Genomic DNA, 21423 nt, shown 5'->3' with positions numbered 1-21423 from the left:
GAACCTTGACTTCTTTGTTTCCTTCTTTCTTTCTTCTCTCCTTTCTCTCTCTCTCTCTCTCTCTCTCTCTCTCTCTCTCTCTCTATGTTCCCTAGCCTATAGTATGTAATACATGTATGTGTATACATATCTATATATGTGTGTGTATATTTCTTTCACTTTAGCTTTTTACTTTTATTTATTTAGTTAGTTTTAATTGAATTTATTGGGTTGACAGTGGTTCACAAAACCATACAGGTTTCAAGTGTAAAACTCAACAAAACATCATCTGCACACTGCATCGTGTGCTCACCAGCCCAAGCAAAGTCTCTTTCAGTCTCTATTTTCCCCCCATTTGCCTACTTCCACCTACTCCCTACCCCCTTCCCCTCTGGCTAGCACCACACTGTTGTTGGTGTGAGATATATATATATAAAAGTGGAATATATATATATATATATATATATATATATATATTCCACCCAATTTATTTTGTTCATTAGATTCCATATCTAAGTGAAATTATATGATATTTGTCTTTCTCTGACTGGCTTATTCAATAGCATAATAATCTCCAGGCCCATCCATGCTGTCACAAAAGATAAGATTTCCTTCTTTTTTAATAGCCAAGTAGTAGTCCATCATGTAATATATCACAGCTTTTTTATCCACTCATCTACTGATGGGCACTTGGGCCTGGCCCCTTGATTTCAAAATCAAATCACTGGTAAGTTTTGGCTTATAGTAGAGACATGACCACCCCTTCCCGCTCCCCCCAAAAATGAAAGAAATAAAAGGAGTCCATAGACTTTTCTGTAGCTTAGGGCACAGAGAGACATCTGCCAAAAATCAGGCTTTAAAACTTGTTTTTCCGAAGGGTAGGAGTTTTGCTAAGGTTTCCTCTCCCTTTTTTACTTTATTTTTTTCATGTTTCATGCACCATCCTTGAGATCTCAACATAGATACATGTGTTACCAAATAATAGCCAATAGGGGGCCAGCTCCTAGAGCTTAAGATTCCACTCTTAAGATCTTGTTGGGCACCACTGCAAAACTTTTCACAAACAACTTAAAAGTACTGTTTTATAAGCTTTTATGGTTTAAGAGCATTAATTCCATTTCAAAACTTTTAGTTAACATAAGAAGAAAGGAAATAGTAACCTAATCAGGACTATTGATTGCACTTCTCCACCCAGCTCACCACTAAAACCCAAGGGCCTGGAGCTCCCCAAGACAGATCCATAAATGGACGTCTGGGAGAGAGTCTGCCTACAACCAATGTTCTGTTCTAGAGCAGCTGTTTCTTCGCATCTTCCAGTCATTTCCTTCCAGTTTCCTTTTGCTGACATTTTCCTAAGCTTCCTGTGTGGGGCCTTTGTTTCTCCTTCTTGGTCTTGTCTGGAGTTACAGGAGGTCTGCGTCACATAGGGTGAGCAGTCTGAAGCACCTCACTTCCTAATGTTTGTTTCTGTCTCTTTCTGCTTCCTTCTCTTCCAATTGGTCTGGATGTGGTTTGGGGTATCAAGTCAGGCTTCCTTCCACATCCCACTTTGGTTAACTTGTCAGCCCTGCACCCACCCTCCCAGCCCCAGCACCACTGAGAGGCTTTCTATTGCTCATGCCTCACAGAAGTATCAAACAACAATAGCAATGAAGTGACCCGAAGTGTTAAAGAATAATTGGGTTTGAGCCTCAGCATGCACGAACAACCAGGCCATTCCATAAAATCAAATAATACATACTATTTTTTAAAAGGGGTGGTTCTAGCCCACAAAAATTAAATATACTTCTCAGAAGACTCTATTTTTCCCTTTCTTCCTAGAAAAGTAATTCATATTTTTCATAGAAAAAAATGTACAGAATCATTTTAAGCTACCTTCTGAAATGGATCATATTTACAGTATATAATGTTTAATGGACAAAGCAGGACAGAAAATTTTATTGTTTACATGATCACAACTATGTAAACAATAGATGCACAGGAAAAAATACTGGTAGGACATATACCAAATTTTAATATTAGCTGCTTTGGAGTGGGAAAATTATAGGGATATTTTTCTTTTTTTCTACTTGTTCTAAAACTTCTGGTTTTTCTACTATGAGCATTTATTACTTCTACAATTTAAAAAAAAATAATTGTTTCTCGAAAAGCTGTTTAGTGAGATATTGTTTAAAATCTTTTGTGGTACTTGTGCCAAGCCCACTGTCTGCCAGCCAAAGCTGGCGCAGCAGATACGGCACGGCCTCAGGCCCAGAGCACCAAGGGACCGGGGCTTTCCAAGCAAAAATGGTGATGCCAACCATAGCTATCACCATCCTCCCTAGGACCCCTCCCTATCTCCCTTTCATCCTCCCCCCATGAGGAAAGTTAAAATATACTCACATGCCCTGGCCAGGTAGCTCCATTGGTTAGAGCATCATCCCAATATGCCAGGGCTGTGGGTCCCATTTCCAGTCAGGGCACCAGGGCACACACAAGAATCAGCCCATGAATGCATCAATGAGTGGAAGAACAAACCAATGCCTCTCTCTCTCTACCCCATCCCTTTCTTTCTCCTGTCCTCTAAAATCAATCAATAAAGTAAAAATTTTTTTAAATGCTCACATAGTTCTTGCTTTAATAAGTCAGCTTCACGTCCTTTTTTCCTTCATCCAAATAGTCATACAACATAGTTTTAGCCAAGTAAGTTTCAAATAACCTTTAGTTAACACAGTCATGGCTGATAAATTATTGCAGGAAAATCAGCCTCAGTATGAGGGCCACTAAATCTGGCTGTCACACACAGCCTCGCTCACGTGCTTGGACATCACTTGCCGAGAGAGACAGAGTCACCTTCCAGGAGCTCCCGTCATTCACCTGAGATACCAGCACTCTTGTTTCACAGTCCTCGGCATGAACTTAACTTTTAATTGGACATCCTAATTTCTAACCAGGCACATATTTTTATTTTTTCAGATCCAACCCTTTAAAAGTAAAGTTTGCAAGAGAACAACAAATCAAGCCGCTCACAGCTTTGCTGATCTGGTGATCATTTAGGCATCCTGGTTTGCACTTGGGATTCCAGCAGGGCAGCTGAGACTTGGCCATCCCACTGCATTCCCACAGGTGTCTACTTGCCCCGGCCAGATGTGCACTTCCCTTCTCCCAAAATTTGCTGCTGCCCACTATTGACATTCTATTCTTAAATGATATTTAGTCCCCTCTATTTCTATACTTCTCTCAGGGACTAAATGGACCCTTGAACCAAATGGACCCTGCCTTCCTTCTTAATTTCTGTATTGATCCATTTCATCCACCTTGTCTTTTTCCATTTCCTCCAAATCCTGTGTCCTCTCCTTCCATTCTACCTGCCAAGAATATGAAGGAACTGCCCACTGAGGCATCCCACTCTGCACTGTGACAGCAACAGAATCAGATCCCAGTCCTACAACTGGCATTTGCCCTTTGAGCAAAACACCAAGTCCACACAGCATCCACAGAGAGTGGGGCCGTGACTCCTGACTCACCATAAATGTATTGCAATCTTATTATCAGTACCCGACGAGGTGGTTGGGGGCACTGGCTTGGATGAGCTTCCTAAATGTTATCCACCCAAGATCTCATCCCTCCAACCAACATTTCTGGTGTATAAACTAATAGCCAGTATGATTCTTGATGCTTTGACGGGTTAATGACAAAAACACAAAGTTAACATTCAGTGAAATTTAGAAGTCAATTCCTCAGTCACACTAGTCACACATCACACATTCTATAAACATATGTGGCTACTGGAGACCATAGTGAACAGTGCAGATATAGAACGTGTTCATCGTCACAGAAAGTTCTATTGAAGCAGCACTGATGCAGTTTCTGAGATCACGGCACACTCCCATCACACCATCTTAAATAATGCAAGTCAGCAAAGACATATACTTTGATCCCACATGTGTCAGCCTTTCCCTAGAGACCGAGCAGAATATGAGCACTTATAAAAGAGCAAAAGAGTTTGGAAATGGCCTTCGGGACAAGCTCTTTTCAGTTGTAGACTCCAGCTTATCATCTGACTATTGCTCACTGCCTATTGCCTCTTTTTCTGTCTCAGAGGTTCTTTTAAAAATCAATTATCATTTTCTTTGCATAAAGTCGGGTGACTTTCATTAATCCAAAAAAGTTCAAATTAACAAAAAAGCAAATGCTAGCATAAGGAACAAAGGTATTACTGACAAAACACTTGGATTAGGTCAGGCTATTATAATATCCTTCATACGTGTCTTCTTTACCCAGCAAGTACACAGTTTGAGAATGAAGTGAGTTTTTAAAGCCTAAAATTGAAATAATCCTGGTATTTCATAGTTTTAACACCCAACACTCCTCCCCCACCAAGAATCTGTCTTGGTAAAACATTCTTCAGAGCTAACATTCCTGGGAGCACGATGCAGTTTATGGATGAACATCTTCTATATCCTCCTAGCTTTGGTGGCTGCGACACTCATCCATACGGAGATGTTGGCTTTCATTTCTCCTTCCTCTCCCCCCTTCCAAAAGTCAATTATTCCTCTTACCTTATATAGCAGAAATATTAAAGGTGTGCGTATTGCCGGGTATGGACTAAGTTTCTGTTCCAGTTTCAGTAGCACCTCACGCAAGGAGCTCCAGCAAATCCCTGCTGGCTTGTGGCCAAGCTACCAGCAGCGCAGCCAGTCACCCCTGAGGGTGCTTCCTCCTCGCCCAGCTTCATTCCCCATGATTTCCCAATTGTTGTAACTGCTCTGTCCGGTGTCTGCCAAACGTGTCCATAACACGCCATGGGCCTCCAGGAAGCGCCCTGACCACTAGGCTCTGCAGGCCCACCCACTGTTGTTACTTAACACACCCTGGGCATTGTTTTGGTTTTCCCGGATTTCACATCAGCCTGAGCATTTTGTTGCCACTGCCACTGCCACCACCACCGCCACCTCACTCTCTGCAACTCCTAAGACTGCTTTGCCCTTGTGCTTTACAGGTATGTAAACTACCTCGGCTTTGCTGAGCCTGCAGAAACCAACCAGGAGAGTCCATGCTTATCTGCCTCCCACTTAGCCCAGACGCCTTCACGGACCCTCCAGGTGCCCTGGTGAGCTCACATCCAACGGCTTCATCAGGCTCCAACTCAAAAGAGGAGTCTAGGGCCCCCATGAGCCCTGAAGAATTAGAAAATGTGTGGGGAAGAGATTTGGGAAGTGTCCTCAGGCAGTTGTGAACAAGAATGTATGTGAGCAGATGAGAATTTCCAGGCCCATGGGAAGAACCACCTTCACTTCACCAAAGGAGCCCCTGGTCGCTTTGAAGGGCACTCACACCACAGCCACACGCCAGGAAAAGCTTCTGGTCTTTTCCTGAGGCCAGGGCATAAGATCCTAGAGGCTCAGCTCCAGAGGGGCCCCGCAGGGTATCAGAATGGGATATCGGTGAGCTTGGGGATTCTCGGGCCAGGCTGAAGCTGTGAGTCTCGATTCCACCACTCACTACACACCAGTGGAGTCGCCTCACTTGGTGCTGCCAGCGCCTACTTCATAGGACTAACAAGGTAACATGCGACAAGGCTCAAGCCAGAGCTGACTCAGAGTAAAATTGCTCAGGAGAAGCTTTCATTGCTTTGTTTGGATTGTTTTGCTTTTTAAATTATACATGGAGAGTCAACTCCTGAAGTCATAGTATTATAACTGATGTGGCAAAGAAATTTTATCTGAGTGGGTTTCGAGAAACATACAAGGCTCCCAGGGAGGAAGGGAAGACTTTCTTTTTAAAATATATTTTCTTCTTGTCCTCTGTATACCTGGGACTGTGGTACCCCTATGAGTGCAAAGGAAAGCGAGAGTTTGGAACCTACCCAACTCTAGTCTGTCCTGGTCTTCATGTTCATTCAGTTGAATCACCAGGCTTTTCACACACTGGAAAAGATAAAGTCAAGTTGTTGTTGTTGTTGTTTTTAATTACTATGTGCCACATTAATGTTTTATTATTTTTGTAAACTATAAAAACAACCTCAGAGAACACCAGTAGAGACATGTTCCATGTATCACCATACATGAACAGAAAACTAGCCTTGTCCTTAACTGATATTATTTAAAACCTAACAATAAGAGAAGGATCTGTCCCAAGCTGAAAAATGACTGCAAGCTATTCATAGGTTATTTTATTCTAAGAGACTCTCTCCCAGGTTTACTCTAGCAATCACAAGTACTGGCAAACATCTGCAGTTATCAATCCTCAAGTACAAATTTGTTTTGGAAAATGTATTAAGTCATCTTGCGTATAAAATACCAACCTAGAAAGATAGCTATGTATAGTCTTAAACAGTAGAGATAGAAAATTCAATAAAGAAAACTGAATTTCAAGTTATCCTGAATGTGATTTGGGGATTTTTTTCTTTTGTTTTGTTTTTTTTTTTAAATTTACGACCACTAGATCTTCATGTCTACTCCAACTCTGGAGAGAAGAACAGAGAAGAGACGGCAAGGAGGGCAGGGAATCATTACCTTCACATCCTCCTGCTCAGGCGATGATCTGCTGGACACCAAACTCTTAACCTCTGCAAAAGAAATAATTTTCATCAGGATCTGCTGATAGTAGCTTTTGTTTTTTATTTTTAAAAAAAGGAGCAAAAAAGAGAAACTAGGTGACAAATATAAATGAATTGCCCAGAAGCCGTCTGCATGGAGCTAGGTTTTTACATTAAGCTTGTCAAAAATCAACTCTCCGCCGAGCACAGTATCTCATAACCCTGCTGCCCACACTCCGGTATTATTCATGTGGACCAAGATGTAAACAAGCCCGGGAGCTCTCACAGGAAATCCTGAGGGGAAAAAAATGATCATTAAGTAAATAAATGCCCTTGATTCAGAAGGAAGGCTGCTCACCGATGGAAGTCTCTTCAACATAGCACTGATTCTAAGGACATGACTTATACCCACCTGAGGAAATCCCAGACATCTATTCCTCAAATACAGAAGATTTCATGTTTTTCAAAAGAGCGTCATTCATTCTGGCTGAAGTCTGGCCTTCCCTCGGGCATGGGTCAAAGCCGAGACCATCAGCACAGCCGTTAGACTCCAACCTCGGAAAGGGGCAGGCTCAGCATTGACAAGCCGCAGTCACGCTGGGTGCCCTCTCTCTGAATCAAGTCTTTCCAGGAAACCTCAGTGGTCAGGATGTTCTGGGATGTACAGGAAGGTTCACTTAAGGGGTATTTTTCTCTGTGCCTTGACTGATTGGTTCTCTTTCCAAACACTCAGTTGCCGGTAAACAAGAGCTACTGTTGTTAAATAACCACCAGCAGCGAGGTTGGGCCCAGGGAAAATAAAAGGGCTGGACAGTGCTAGCAAGGGCAGACAGCTAAGAATCTGTGCCCTGAATTCATATTAACATGTACCATTGCGGGCCCCAAGGCTCTGCTCTGGACCCTCAGCTGCCCTGCCCCCATGGCCCTGCTTGAGGCCGATGCCAGGAAACCGCACTGGTTTTCCCAGCAGGTGCATTAACTAATGCATCCCTTACTCCACTTTGCCACGCCTATTAATTTAAGTCACCTGAGAACTCAAACCCTGAGCAGATTTTTTTCAAGCTCTTCACACCACCTGGCCACAGTGTCAAGAGTTCTCACCCATATCTCTAGTTATAAAAGGTACAAGAGATTCATTTATACCTTAGGACAAGGATGGATCAGAGAAGTCAACTTTCTCACTGGAATGTTTTTAAAAAGTTACATAACAGAACTTTGAATTTGCTTTATATCAAACAAGTTATAAGATATTTACACTGCACAATAGTGTACTGTCCTTGATTTATATTAGCTCTGCAAGGAAAAATGAAAAAGGAATAGCCTCAATGTTGTGTGGTCATGTCAACTGACCTCAACAGGGAATAGGACAAAGCAGTAGCAGAAGAAGAGTCTGGGCAGATTTTGTTCCCGGCATCCCCGCCTACCTTTAAATGCACACCCCACACAAGGCCTCCAGGTGGCAGCAGAGTAACACCTGCAGGGCAGCATAATCAGCAGGGCATGCCAACTGGGCCAGCTTCACCCTTCAAAAGCCTGCTGTTTATGCTCCTTAATCCAAAGCTTTTCACCCCCACTGCACAGATGCAGAAAGTTGATGTGAAGCACCTACTATGTTGTTTACCACATTATATTAACATAGTAGGGGTTTTATTAAAAATTGGGTAAGTGGGAAAGACACCGCTGTGTTAAAAAGGAAGGGGAGGGTAACCAGCACCAAGGTTTCAACAGACAGATTTACACAGACATCAGGAGTCACACACATTTTTATTTTATCTGTTATAAAATATTCCTTTAAAGCCATTTCAGTCCATGCTCTTAAATTATGATGGTTCCACATTTCTAAAGAATTCTATACCTACATTAGTGGTTCAGAAGAACAGTACAAATATTGTTCAAGACTGCTAATGAAGAAGGCTATATTGTGGTAATCCAGCTTGCGATAACAAAGCACGTGCATTCTTCTGGCAGTACATTCACACTCCAGCTTCCTGCCCCTCCCAGAAAGCTAGTCTTTGTACATTGTCAGTCTATGGTTTTCCTTACCATCTAATATAATCTTGTGGCATTTGCAAACAAACTATATTTAAATAGACAAGTCTTCATAAAATTTGTACTCCAGCATGTAAAGATTAACTTACAAAGTTATAAAAACCTTTATCCTAAAATCATTAAGATATTTGTGACAGTGTATACATTCAGGATAATAATGTATCTTTAATTGATCTAGGTTTATACAGAACTACATCTTAGAGCTTTCAAAGAATTTGGCACTCATTCTACTGGGGTTTAATTAAATTGCTCCAGGAGAGTTTCTGCTAAATTACTAGGATCCTTTTACACTCACCCACCGTACCACCAACTGCACAGTGCAATCAAACCACTCATTGCTATAGCAACCTTCAGTAGATAATGATATCAGTAACTCCAAGCTATTCTGTTTTAAAGACCTATTAATCTTGCCTTCAAGGCCCACCCAGAAGTAAGGATTACCCCCTCTAAATCACACTTATCAACTCCATAAACATACTTTTTATTGCCAAACTACAATATAATGGAATGAGAAATACTCTCTAATAATCATGTTTACCAGTGACACTGCTCTAGAGAACAGGGTTTTCGAAACAGGATTAAGTAGCTATAAGATTAACATCAATATCTTAAGAAACAGATTGGCCTAACAGATCTCAACTCTGTGCACAAACCTGTCTCCTCGTGAAAAATAGGGTCACAGAGGCTAGACTCATGCAAAAGGAAAAAAAAAAAGCTTACATTGAAAATATAGAATGCGTAGTATTCTCCTTTAACTGCCATTTGCTGTGCCACCTGACTCGCCCCCAAGGAGGAGGCAAGAAGAACCATGACCAGAGCCAGCCACACAACTACGGCCATTTCATCCCTCCCCTCGGGTTCAACTGTCCCTGGCTGGGTTAGACTTGCAGGACAGCAGCAAAAGCACAACTGGAAACAAGGGCCACGCTCTCAGCTTGTTCTACCCTCTCCACAAATGCCCATAGGAACCCCGAGGGTAGTTCATAGTCTTCTGAATCCTCTTCTCCCAATAGACTGTGAGTTCTGGAAAAGGTGGGTCCAAATCGATTTTCGTCCAACACCTGGTATCTCCAGCGCCAAGCAGAATGCCTAGCACATTACAGGTACTGACTAAACGCTTCTCTCCTCCACCTAGATATGGCCCAAAACAGCTAAAGAGATGTGGTAGATCACTAGGCAAGCTAAGGGTCAGCCAGGGACAGGAAAGTTGAATTACTACCTCAAACACTTCCAATACTAGCACTATTTTATCACAGCTTCTGCACTGCCAGATTGATCGGACAGATGAATGCTTTTCCCCTTGCTTCCTCTCACCCCTCTACCTCTGTGAGACCAAATCCACCCTTTCCTCTCCATTTGTGCATTCCTGTTTCACTTACAATGACTTCACTTGCATGTATCACTTTAATGCGTTAGCCTTGTGTGCATGTCTGATTCACAACTGTCAGAGAATCAAAATGGTGAAGGGAACAAATCTGATAAACTATCTAGCCCTCCTAAGAGGATACCACAACACTCTGACCTCTGGTTTCAGTATCCCAAATGATATTTTTCCCTAAAAGTGGGATACAAACAAGAATAAATACGGACTGGGAGAAACAATGAGGCACTTCTCTACAGACATACCCATGTGAGCCCTGTCAGTCCACAAGCCCCAACATTCCATTTGAGTCAACAAGCTGAACCAGGTCCCACAGAGCCACAGCATCGGCAGCCCAGGAGGGCACGTCAAGGTGAGAGAAGAAATTCCTGCCCTCCGGCAACTCAAACACGTGTTCCTTTACAATATAACTTTTGTATTTGTACTCTGCATTCTTTCAGAAAGAATTTAAGATATCCTTTTGGAAATAACATTGTTTAAAATTATTTGTGACATTTTTGAGCCAAAGAAAATAACTGTTTAAGAAAATTTGAAAAGGACTACGAAAGAGTAATCAACAAAAGCATTGTTAATGTTTTAGTATATATTCCTTCTTCCCCATGCATATATTTTTGTCTGAGCTTTATTGAGGTATAAGCCAATACTATGGAATTCATCCACTTAAAGTGTACAGTTCAATGATTTTTAATATACTTGAAGTTGTACAATCATCACCACAATCACTTCTGGAACATTTTTATTGCCCCAACTTGAAACTCCCTACCCATCAGCACTGACTCCCCATTCCTCCTCAGCCGCCCTCTCTCACCCTGGTCCTGGGTAACCGCTAGTCTACGTTTCATTTGCAGAGATTTGCTATTCTGGGTACTTTATATAAATGGAATCACACAATATGTGGTCTTTTGTAACAGGCCTCTTTCACATAGCATCATGTTTTCAAGGTTCATTCATGCTGTAATGTATCAGTACCTTATTCTTTATTGCCAAACACTTCCTTTTGATTACAGATTTGTATACAAAATTGAATACAGTTTTTTAATATTTGTATATTGTATACAGTTTTAAGTATACACCACATTTTACATATCCATTTCACAGCTGATGGGCATTTGGTTTGTTTGCACTTTTTGGCAATTATGAATAATGCTTCGATGAACATTTACATACAAATTTTTCTGGAGATGTTTGTTTTCATTTCTCTTGAGTATATATCTAGGAATGTAATTACTTGGTCATATGATAACTCCATGTTTAGTATGTTTTTATAATACAGATTTCTTTATATCTAGTGCCTAAACACACACACACACACACACACACACACCCCCCCATAAAATCTCAAAGAGTGATGAGTTTATTCATGGAGAAAAAAAAAGATACCCTCAGCCCCAAAATTTGGTTACAGCTGTCAACTAAGCAAAAGCTCTAAATCATTATATCTCAAATTGAAATTAGGACATAATTTTCCTAATTTACTCAATTTCTTGAATAAAATGAGGCAAGTCAGCTTTCAAAGAAAAACAGATTCTGGTTTGTTTTGGGAAGTTTTATGTCCCTAAGACTTGCCACTTAGGGCCTACTTATATTCAGGAAAAAAAAAAACCTTTGCTATATTTTCAACTACAGCTTATTTCAATTATATTAGACCCCTTGGTTGATATGCCTACTTAATGCTTGTCCTTCCACTGAGCCTGCAAATCTGACACAGCTGGGACAAAGCACCCATAGCAGGTATGAAGAGAATCTGTTGTATCTAGGTGAGCTCTGAGGAATCTCCTCAGATTCTTTCCAAATCAAACTATGATTTTTTAATTCTGTGATAAACTAGGGGGAGACAAGAAGGAGAATTTTTCTTTTTTGTGTGAGAAAATACTAATACCATTGTAATAACATTCAAAATAGCATTGTATCAGCTTGACATCCTATTTTTGTCCTTGGGGAAACAATTTTTTTTCCAGTGGGCAGGAGGAGAAAGTGGGTTGGCCAAGTCAATCTCTAAAGAAAGTACAGAGGAGGCTGAGCTGCTTTGTACAATGGATAAAACAATCACACGTCACTTCCCGGAGCTGGGAAGTACCTTCTGAACTGGGTATGATTTGTAATTGTCTTGAAAACTTCAAAATTCCTGACTCTTAGGTGAATGACACTGATGAAGTCCTTGGATGGATATTCCACACTAGGGCTAAGATGCGAGCTGTGCACCCAACTGAGTAATTCCCCCTGCAGAGCAGCCTTCCTCATGCCGTCCTAAATCCCCACCATCCTGGTGTAAAGAGTCTACATCCTGATGAAACCTTGCAAGCACAGGAAGCAGTTCTAAAAAGGCATTGAGTGGAGTATTTTCAATGAAAAATTCTGGAAAGAAAATTGGCACAGATAAAAGCCCTCTTGTTTTCCCAAAAATATCTAACAGGAGATAAAATAAAGTGCACCACGCAACTTCCTCCTCACGTTTCACTCACTCGGAGCACACAGAGAAGTGGTACACCCACAGAGAAGTGGTACACCCCTGTCTAGAGAAGGTTCAAGTAAACAAGATGGTCACCTTGTCACTGCAACGCAAAGAGCTATGTCTGGCTGTCTTAACCCATACATGATCACCCCTACGTCCATGCTAGCCACGTGGTATGGTTTGCACTCGTAATGCCAGAGAGTTGACCAGTTGTCAGATCCTGGTCAAGGTGCCCTATCTTTATTTCCTCATTTAAGCCCTACTAGGAGGGAAGGATTACATGACAGCCCTGCTCTGCCATTTTCTACAAAAGAAAACACAGCCAAGTCACTTGCATAACGCTCAGAAGCCAGTCTGTGGCAGAGCTGAGGTTTTTAGCAGCCTGCTTGCTGCTGGTGTGTGTCGCCAAGACATGTCTGTGCCTGTGGGTCACAAATCTCCTGGCATAAGCACTTCACAAGACAGGCCAGCCATGTGGAAGAGAGCTCATTTCAAGGCAATGGTTTTAAAATTGCCCTTTTCTATCACACAAATGCTGGAGAGATCGATTCCTAGATCACCAGTCCAAAGACTAACTAGGTAAATATCCTGTTAGATAAGGGTGGTGAGCATTCTATAGTATAAGGAGTTTTGGCCACCTGGGCAAGCTGTGCCACCTCAGACAAGTTACATGGCCTCTCTGTGCAGCCACCTCCTCCTGCATACAATGGGGAAAACTGATCCCTGACTGCCAGAAGTGTCCCTCTCCGTGACCGCTGCAGTGCACACTCCGGGAACATACAAACTCCGCTCAGCTCAGAGCTGAAGCCCCCGCACGGAGAGCAGTGCCTGGCACTCAACAAATGCTTAAATGAAATTAAGTGACATTCAACTCCCTGAAGTCAAGATTTTTCTCTTTGCCTTTTCGGTTGCTGCTGTATCACCAGCACCTAGACCAGCGCCTGGCACAAAGTGGGCACTCAGTTAATGTTTACTGAGTGACTAAGAAAAAGAGCCCACAGGACTCCCATCTGTCTGCCCAGACTGTGCCGTGCATTTGGATCCAAGGCCGCTCCCACCTCCCACAAGGATCACAGGGAGGAGATCCTCCAGGCCTGCTTGCAGCTGCCGCCTCAGCCCTGAAGGAAATGACTTTGCCCGCTCGCCTTTGCGACTGGAACTCGTGCTCCAATCCCAACTCTGTTTTCCTTGTTAATGAAAATGTGGAAGATAATGAATGGGGAGAAACTAACAAAGTAGGAAACTGGCAACACAGAAGTTAAGATATTTATATAGAGGTCAATGGTATTGCAATGGTTCTCCTGGTTTTATGGCCCCATAAACTCCAGGCAGATAACAGCTCCCCAACAACACACACACAAAAGAGTGCAGCAGGGCAGGAGGGATCTGAAAATTCAAGATGACCATGAGTCACCCCTGCTTCTGTCCCAGCGCGAGCATCGCTGTACTAATGGATGGAAAGAAACCAAGTAACCATGGGAAAGGAGAAGTGAGGCCTACAAAGGACAGGATCAGTAAAACTGAGAAAGAGCAATATTTCTGAAGTACCTTCCAAAGACCACTTCCATGAGATGCTGAGAACTGTGAAAAAGAGATTCTTAGATTTCTTGACTGCACGACTTACTAGAACCTACAAAACATTAAATGCATTCTCTACCTCCAAGATGGGGAGTTTCATATACAGCCTTTTCTACTTATCTGGCCAAAGAACTTGGATTTTTCAGAACATCTTCCAGGATTGGTGTTCTGTAAAATGCTCAGTGGAACTCCTAGAGTAGGATAATAAGGCACAAAATAAGGACAAAAAGAAGCAAAGGACAACATAGAGTTAGTTGGGGGGTTAACAAATACTAATAATTAGCTTATTCACCTCAGCATATTAAAAATGAGATGACTTTTGAGCCATTTAATTCATTTGTTATAACTTCCCATCATTCTGGAAGTACAGCTAACAATCATAAAATTACAGAAACATAATTGGTTCAGAGACAATAATAAAACCATTTATCACATTACGAAGAACAGCACAGTAAATTTCCAGACTAAAGTTATTACAGTGTTTTAATCGGTGGCAGCTCCAGACACAAGCTTAGAGAGAGCACCCCCCTCTGTCCCCTGCTGCAGGTGGAACAGGGAAATGTGAGCTATTAAGAATCTTTTAGTAGATGTCAATGGGAAAGTTTGCTTTTCGAGTTTAAAGGAAAAGAAGAGCAAGCTCTTACCCTCAGAATGTTTTGTTCTTCCGGTTGAATCAACTCCAGAGTTATAAATGGACAAAAACTGAGTATTTTCACTTTAGTTGAATACTGCCCTCTGCTGGAATGTGCATACAGTTTCTAATGTCCAACAAGTATATACAAAGAAAAGTATTGCCTAGAACATCTATAAAATACACACATTATGTGGAGTTAGAGGGCTTGAGTATCCATCCAAATTATTTTGCTTATTGGCTGAGTGACTTCAATCCAACTAGCAGCCCAGTGTATGAACTTGTCTGTCCCCTAGGCCCATTGAACTCAACCTGTCTAAAACTGAATACATTTTTTGTCATGTTCCTGCTTCCCATAAGGCCTGTCCCACCCAAGGACACACCGGGAATCGCCTCTTCCCCCACCTGACACGCTGTGCCCTCAGGACAGAACCCATCTCTCCCTACCGCTCCAAACTCATTACACTGCTCAGATGCAGGCCTCCTTCTGCATTACCTTCTGCAGCCCCGTGGCCCCTCCAACCCATTCTCCACACTCTCACAATGGCCTTGCTAAAATAGCAATCTAACCTTAATTTACTTCCAGCAGCTCCCCAGAGCTGTCAAGGTGGTTCCAATTCTTTGCCAGCTTGTTTTCCTGCCCCGATCTCAAATTGTTAGCCCCATGAGGGCAAAAGCTTAGAATATAAGTACATATTTAGACTTCACTTTGCTCTAAATTAGTCTGAAGTTGTATTATGAGGGAATAAAAAGATACAAGAAAACATTAAGTAAAAATCAGAAGTTGATTTAAAATGTAAACAACGGAAAAGCAAGGGTGAAGGCGTATGAAATAAAGCCAATGCAAAAATGTATTCAGCAGCACCCTACACGTTTGCAATTGGCTGGCCAGAGCTTTAGCTCCAACTTTTTATCAGCCAACTAGAAGCAAGAAACCTGATCAGTTCCAGTTACAGCAGCAAAGCAAGCCGAATGCTCAGAAGCAGCTAACATTCCTCACATGAGACCAGAAGAGGTTTTCCCTACAGGTCTTCAAAAGACGGTGTGAAGTTGCCTAGCACCTTCTTGGGCAGGCAGGGCGAGCTTCAGCTCCCTCAATGCAGCCTGCCTATCGCTCACAGGAGAAAACAGTGAGGGTGTTTCCACAGGGGCCCAAGCAGGTGCAGCTTGGGTAGCAAGCTCAGCTGGCCACTTAACTCAGCAGTATATGCAATGTGGGTGGATCACGCAGACTTCCAGCAACTCGCCACAAATCTCCCTTCTCCAAGATGACTTTTTAATAAATATGTGGACAAAGAGTTTAAAGTTATACTACCTGACAAATACCTGGACTGCAACTATTCTATGTCACTGATTAGAAGAAGAATCAAAGGTACTAACCAGCTGGCAACAACTGGTAGCTTAGGGACAAGGATCTGGTCCTATTTTTTCTCCCTGACCCTAGCACCTAGCAGGGTGGCCCTCAGCCCTACCAGACTGTTGTCCCTTTACAGTAACAGGTAATTTGTAACGCCCCCTCCACTCTCCTGGATTTACGTAGATAATATACCCTACTTCCAAATGTGTATAACCCTGTCCTCATGTATACTTTCAAAAATAAAAACAATCCTCTAACACATAAAAAGGAAACTGATAAAAGATAATATGTATTTCAATATATAAAACCTTTGTCTAATTACCAATGAGAAGACATAATGATGTCTGATTCTTGAAACTACCATGTTTTAGAAAATAAAAGAAAAACAAACCAAAAAAAATCAGAATCCATTCCATAACAAGTGCAGGACTATTCAAGGACAGAGGTGAGAATGCTCCCTAGAATTGAACTTGTGCTTACCACTAGGACTCACTAACAGATTAGGCTTACCAGCATCTGTAAAGAGGAAGGAACCTGAACTGAAGTAGACCTTGTATGCCCAGGTAAACTGCCAAGTTGGGAGAGCTAAGGAAGTACTGTGTCGGGGCAAATGAGCTGGGTGTTATGTACAAGTGCGGCATCGACAAGATGCCATGTGTTACGACGTGGAGCAGAACGGTGATGATGTGTTATAAAAACTGTACACCCTGTCAGGACTCCCACACCAGTAGACTTGTACCTTCGACCTCTGACACTCCCTCAGGGCTGGGAACCACTGTGTGGGACCCGGGCTGGGCGGGCGGTCTGCACCCTGCAGAACATCCCGCAGCCCCATCCCTTTCCTCTATGTGCCAGGGGTGTCCCCACAATCCTCGTGATATCAAAAAACACCTTCACAGCCCTCATCTTCTTGAGGATCCACCAGCCCAGCACAGAGCAGGGCTCTGCAATGGTGAAACAAACTAAAGAGCAAGCGAGTGATGAAGGACTGAATGGGATAAAGAAACTAAACTTGATACTGAGGGGAATGATCTGTGTCAGGAGAGTGCCCTGGAGATTAAGAGCCAGGGAGGACCTGGCCCAGGACTGGCCAACAGCACTCAGTAAATGTCAATCAAAAAAAAAGTGGAAAACAGTATATTTCATATCATGCTGTCAGAGGACCCATATTGTATCCCAAACCCTGATCTTGCCTCTGATCCCCTTTGTTCTGTCTGTGCTTCACCCACGCACTTCAACCCCAGCAGGCTAGTGAGTCCTGCGCACTTTCTGGGTTCCCTGAGTGGAGAAGGAGCCTGCATACCTTCTTTGGGTTCTGCAGCACTGGAGGGCATATCTGGTCTTTCCTCTGGCCTGGTTTCTTGCTCTTCAAGAGTCTAAGGAAGCAAGAAAAAAAATCACTGAAGACCATTTGAGGCTTCAAATATGTAACAAAGAGATGAAAACCACATTCAAGGATCTCAGAGCTGGGACAGGCCAGAGGTATGGCCTGGGGAGGTTGGGGAAGATGGGCGGCACTCCAGGAAGGTGATGAGACATGTTGGGGGAACCTGGAGGCATGAGTCAAAACTGTCCTTGCAACTAATCCGCTACTGCTTCCCCAGCTCACAACAAGGCTCTCAGGGACAAGATGCATGAACCAAAAAGGGAAACAGAGAACAGAAAATCTTGAAACCAGAAAGAAGAGCCACTGTTTTATGCATCTGCTCACCGAAAGCAGCCCCACCCATGCCCTAAGCCACAGGCGCCTTGGGATGCCAGACAATAGGGTAGGGCCACCCTCCCCTGGAGGACCCAGGATGAGCGTGGGCCTAGGGCTGCAAGCTGACACACACAGGCACAGGCTGTCCCTGGCTGAGACGGCGTTTGTGAGCCTTGGAGAGAAGCTGTCCTCTTGGGAACCCTCTGAGCATTTTCTTTTCAAATGGATTTCCCACAGCCAGTGAATATGTGAAGAAAAACAGGATTATGTACAAATGAGTCAAATGGTAGAACAGCCCAACACCGCAGCCACACATGTTCCAAATCGAACACATGGGCAAACTTGGGCGGGCAACCCTAAAACTGACAGACACCTGAATCCCCCTGGGCATGTGATTAAGCTCAGTGTATCGAGAACTAAATTCTCAGTGCTCTGATTCATAATAAGCTGCTATAGGGAGAGAACTAAAACACAATTAAAATATATAGCTAAGATTTTGTCTGTTATTGAATTTCTTAATATCTATGTTTACAGAGACCTCTGATATTATTTGGATATGTAGTACCAACCTGTCACTGTTTAACATTGAATAATCATTATAAATTATCAGTCCACCAGTATCCGCTATAACAGAATGTTAGAATATGACTCCTTTACAACTCTGAACAAGCATGGCTCTGAACAGAGTTACCTGAGCAGCTCTTGGATGTGGTAAAGCAAACTTGGGTTTCTGCAGCATGGTTTCAGTGTTGTTCTAAAAGGCTGCAGGTAACTGGGCGATGCCCAAACCCTTAGACTCAAGATGCCTCCTGACACTGAGGATATACTGTGGTAAGCTGAGAATGAATTAGTCTCTCAGACCAAGGCAGATATAAAAATAGGATTTTAGACATCTAAGATTTCATAAAGCATGAATACTGTATGACAATATATAATCTCATATTTTTTACCCCAAATTGTAAACTTTTAGTGTGGATAACCTATATAACAATCATCATTGGCTTACATTTAAAATAACATCTAACCAAGCAAGAGGTACACAAAAATTTTTAAATTCGGTGACACCATCAAAACGTTTTGTCAAACAGGTAAGAATTAATGACTCTGGGTGTCCTGAAGAACCTCAGCCTTGTTCCCTTTTGGTCTCCCCACTCCCCACCCAGCCACACAACTCGAGTCAGAAAGAAAAAAGAGGCGCACTAACACCTGGAACACAGGGCCGTTCCGTTTTAACGGATTCTTTTATCCATGTTGTAACATCAATTTCCTCACTATTTTTTGTGAAATGAAAATCTCCAAATAGCTGAAACGCAATTCCTATTTGGTCTTTGTTATTATAAATCTACTTCAAAAGATTATCGACGCATCTACATTTACTCCTTCTAAATCTTCCCCATAGGTGATCGGTGTTATCCTGAATGTGTTATGAGAAATCACAAATCCAAACGAAGAGGTTGGAGGATTTGGTCACGGAAAGAAAGTTCAATGATTTTTGCCAGACACAGAGCTTGCTCCATGCTTCTCCGGAGTTCTGTCACCAGGGGCCGAGCTCCCAGCTGAGACCCCCTTCCAAAGGACACACGCGTTGCCGAGCTGCACCCGGGGGGGGGGGGGGCGGCGCGGAGCAGAGCGCACCCTGAGCAGTGCTGCTCCCCAGGCCAAGCCTCTGCCCGGCTGGAACGGCAACATCTGGGGGCCTGGGTGAGAGGCCCAGGGATGGCTGAAGCCTTAGTATCTTTTTTCCCCCCGTTTCTTTTAGAGAGAGAGGAAGGGAGAGAGAGAAACAGCGATGCAAGAGAGAAGCATCAATTTGTTGCCTCCCACACACATTCAGACCTGAGACTGCAGGTGCCTGGACCAGGTACCGAACCTGCAACCCAGGTATGTGCCCTGACCTGGAATCAGACCCTCCATCTTTCTGCTATGGGACAGCCCTCCAACCACTGAGCCACGCACGCCAGCCAGGAAAGGCTTAGTGTCTTTAACTGACAAGTATCCTTAGGCAAAATGAGGAAACATCACATGCCAGAAAATTATACACTAAATTCACAAAAACCCAAAGAAAGGAGGTAGTAGTTCATGCTCTGAGGATCATGTTTCATTCTAGTTGTTTAAAATAAAACCCTATATGGAATAAGCCAACAATAATCTTTATTTTATATATAGTGTTTGGGGCTAAATCCTTCATATTATGAAGCAAACATTTTACAAAAACCGTGATAAATAACAGTATCAGTTTCCTGACCTGTGTGCTCTGTGAAGCCTGCATAGTCATCAACCCCGCACCTTATTAACAGGTGTGCGGCAGGACACAGGGGTCACGTGATCTGGCGAGCGACTCCGTTACCCACCCCCCTCCCGCCCAGCGCTCTCCACCAGACTGACTCAGCCCTTTCGCTCAAAGTGACGTTTAGCTTAATAATAATTAAAAGATGTAAATATTCTTTATATTCTTCTCAACTCCACAAAAAAAAAAATAAAGAAGACGAAACCTTTTGACCCCCGAGATGGGCACGCTATGATAGCTCTCAGTGCTGGAGTTTGGGTCCTGGTGGGAGGAGGGGAAACCTCTTCCAAAAGGAACCGGTTTCAAGTGACCAGTCCTCATTCAAAAAGAATCTGTACACTGGGACAAATGCTTAGCCACATCTAAGCCATGAGAAACCCCACAAGTAGGCATGATACACGTAAAATAATCCTAAATGCAACTGCTTCAGATAAGAATTATGTCATCAATAAATTAATAGAAAATATCCAATGTTAGAATTTTAAAACCTAACACTGGCAAGGCTGGCTCATAAGAAATAGAAGCAGCAAGAATATTATATAAATTACCATTTTCTACTACCAAAATATTACATCATAATCTTCCTTTTACAGTGTAACACAGTTTCCAATTCCATATCCCCCAAGCTTCCATTAGAAAAGTACCGTCCCCAAAACAAGGAGAGCGCTGCCTACACTCCCCGGCTGTGTGTATTGTATGCTAGAAAAACAGGGCACAAACCTTGATGAGAAAGGCTCTATCCCAAAAGTACTTCCTGAAGAGTTTAATATCTGCCTCCAGCAAATGCTCGGCCGTGTGGTTGAGCGTCAGGGTCAGCGTTTCTGGCGAGTGAATGTACTGCAGGAAGGCATCTTCGCTGAGCTGCACTCGGGAGAAGACTGGGGAACGTCTGCCCTGGAAACTGAACCGTCACAAATCAAAACCCGCAGCTTCGGAAACACCAGCCCCCAAATCCCAGTACCCTCATTGCCCCTGGTATTAAAAATCCAACTGGCAAAAGATCCTCAAAAGCTACCTCCTGACGATAAGATCATGTAAACAAATTCTAATAAAGCCATCTTTCTTTTTCCACCTAGAGGAGACAGCAATTGAAAAGCCATTCACACAATTATATACATTAAAGATTTATAGAAATAATGAAACAGTACTGACTTTTAAACATGGTACTTTGCCTCAATATTTCATTCTCCTTTCCATCTGAAAAGATGCCTCTCCCTTTAGAGGGGCCACACATGGCAGAATAAATTAGCCGGCAGCCACCCGTTTATTAGGTGATTACAGTGGAAAACAGATACGATCTCCAGGGAGCATGGTAAGGTTTGGATGTTACAAACAAGTGACATATTCAAAACACACTGGCTGACTATTGTAAATCATTTTCTCATGCAAATTGAACCATGCATAAATTTGATCATGTTGTATTCTTGAATGCACTCATAAACAAAGAAGCAATATTCCCAAACTAAATTCTTGAATATCAGCTTATT

The 21423-nt window shown here is 42.7% G+C and overlaps 1 protein-coding gene across 1 annotated transcript in view; it reads right to left on the bottom strand.

Annotated features, from left to right (window-relative positions):
• The window catches only part of ARHGEF28 (Rho guanine nucleotide exchange factor 28), a 275217-nt gene that overhangs the window by 124573 nt on the left and 129221 nt on the right, over nt 1-21423 (bottom strand). Inside the window, exons 6-9 of the mRNA XM_054578492.1 lie at nt 20657-20837; nt 17251-17323; nt 6477-6529; nt 5828-5888 (exon numbers count right to left, since the gene is read on the bottom strand). Of these exons, the coding sequence (XP_054434467.1) occupies nt 5828-5888; nt 6477-6529; nt 17251-17323; nt 20657-20837 (368 nt within the window). The remainder of the gene's footprint in view (nt 1-5827; nt 5889-6476; nt 6530-17250; nt 17324-20656; nt 20838-21423) is intronic.

Source organism: Pteronotus mesoamericanus, unplaced genomic scaffold (genome assembly GCF_021234165.1).
Source record: "Pteronotus mesoamericanus isolate MK-2021 breed Mesoamerican mustached bat unplaced genomic scaffold, CSHL_Meso_final contig_50, whole genome shotgun sequence".
NCBI classification, from domain to species: domain Eukaryota; kingdom Metazoa; phylum Chordata; class Mammalia; order Chiroptera; family Mormoopidae; genus Pteronotus; species Pteronotus mesoamericanus.
Note: the sequence above shows the minus strand (reverse complement) of the source record. Positions and strands in the feature narration are given on the sequence as shown.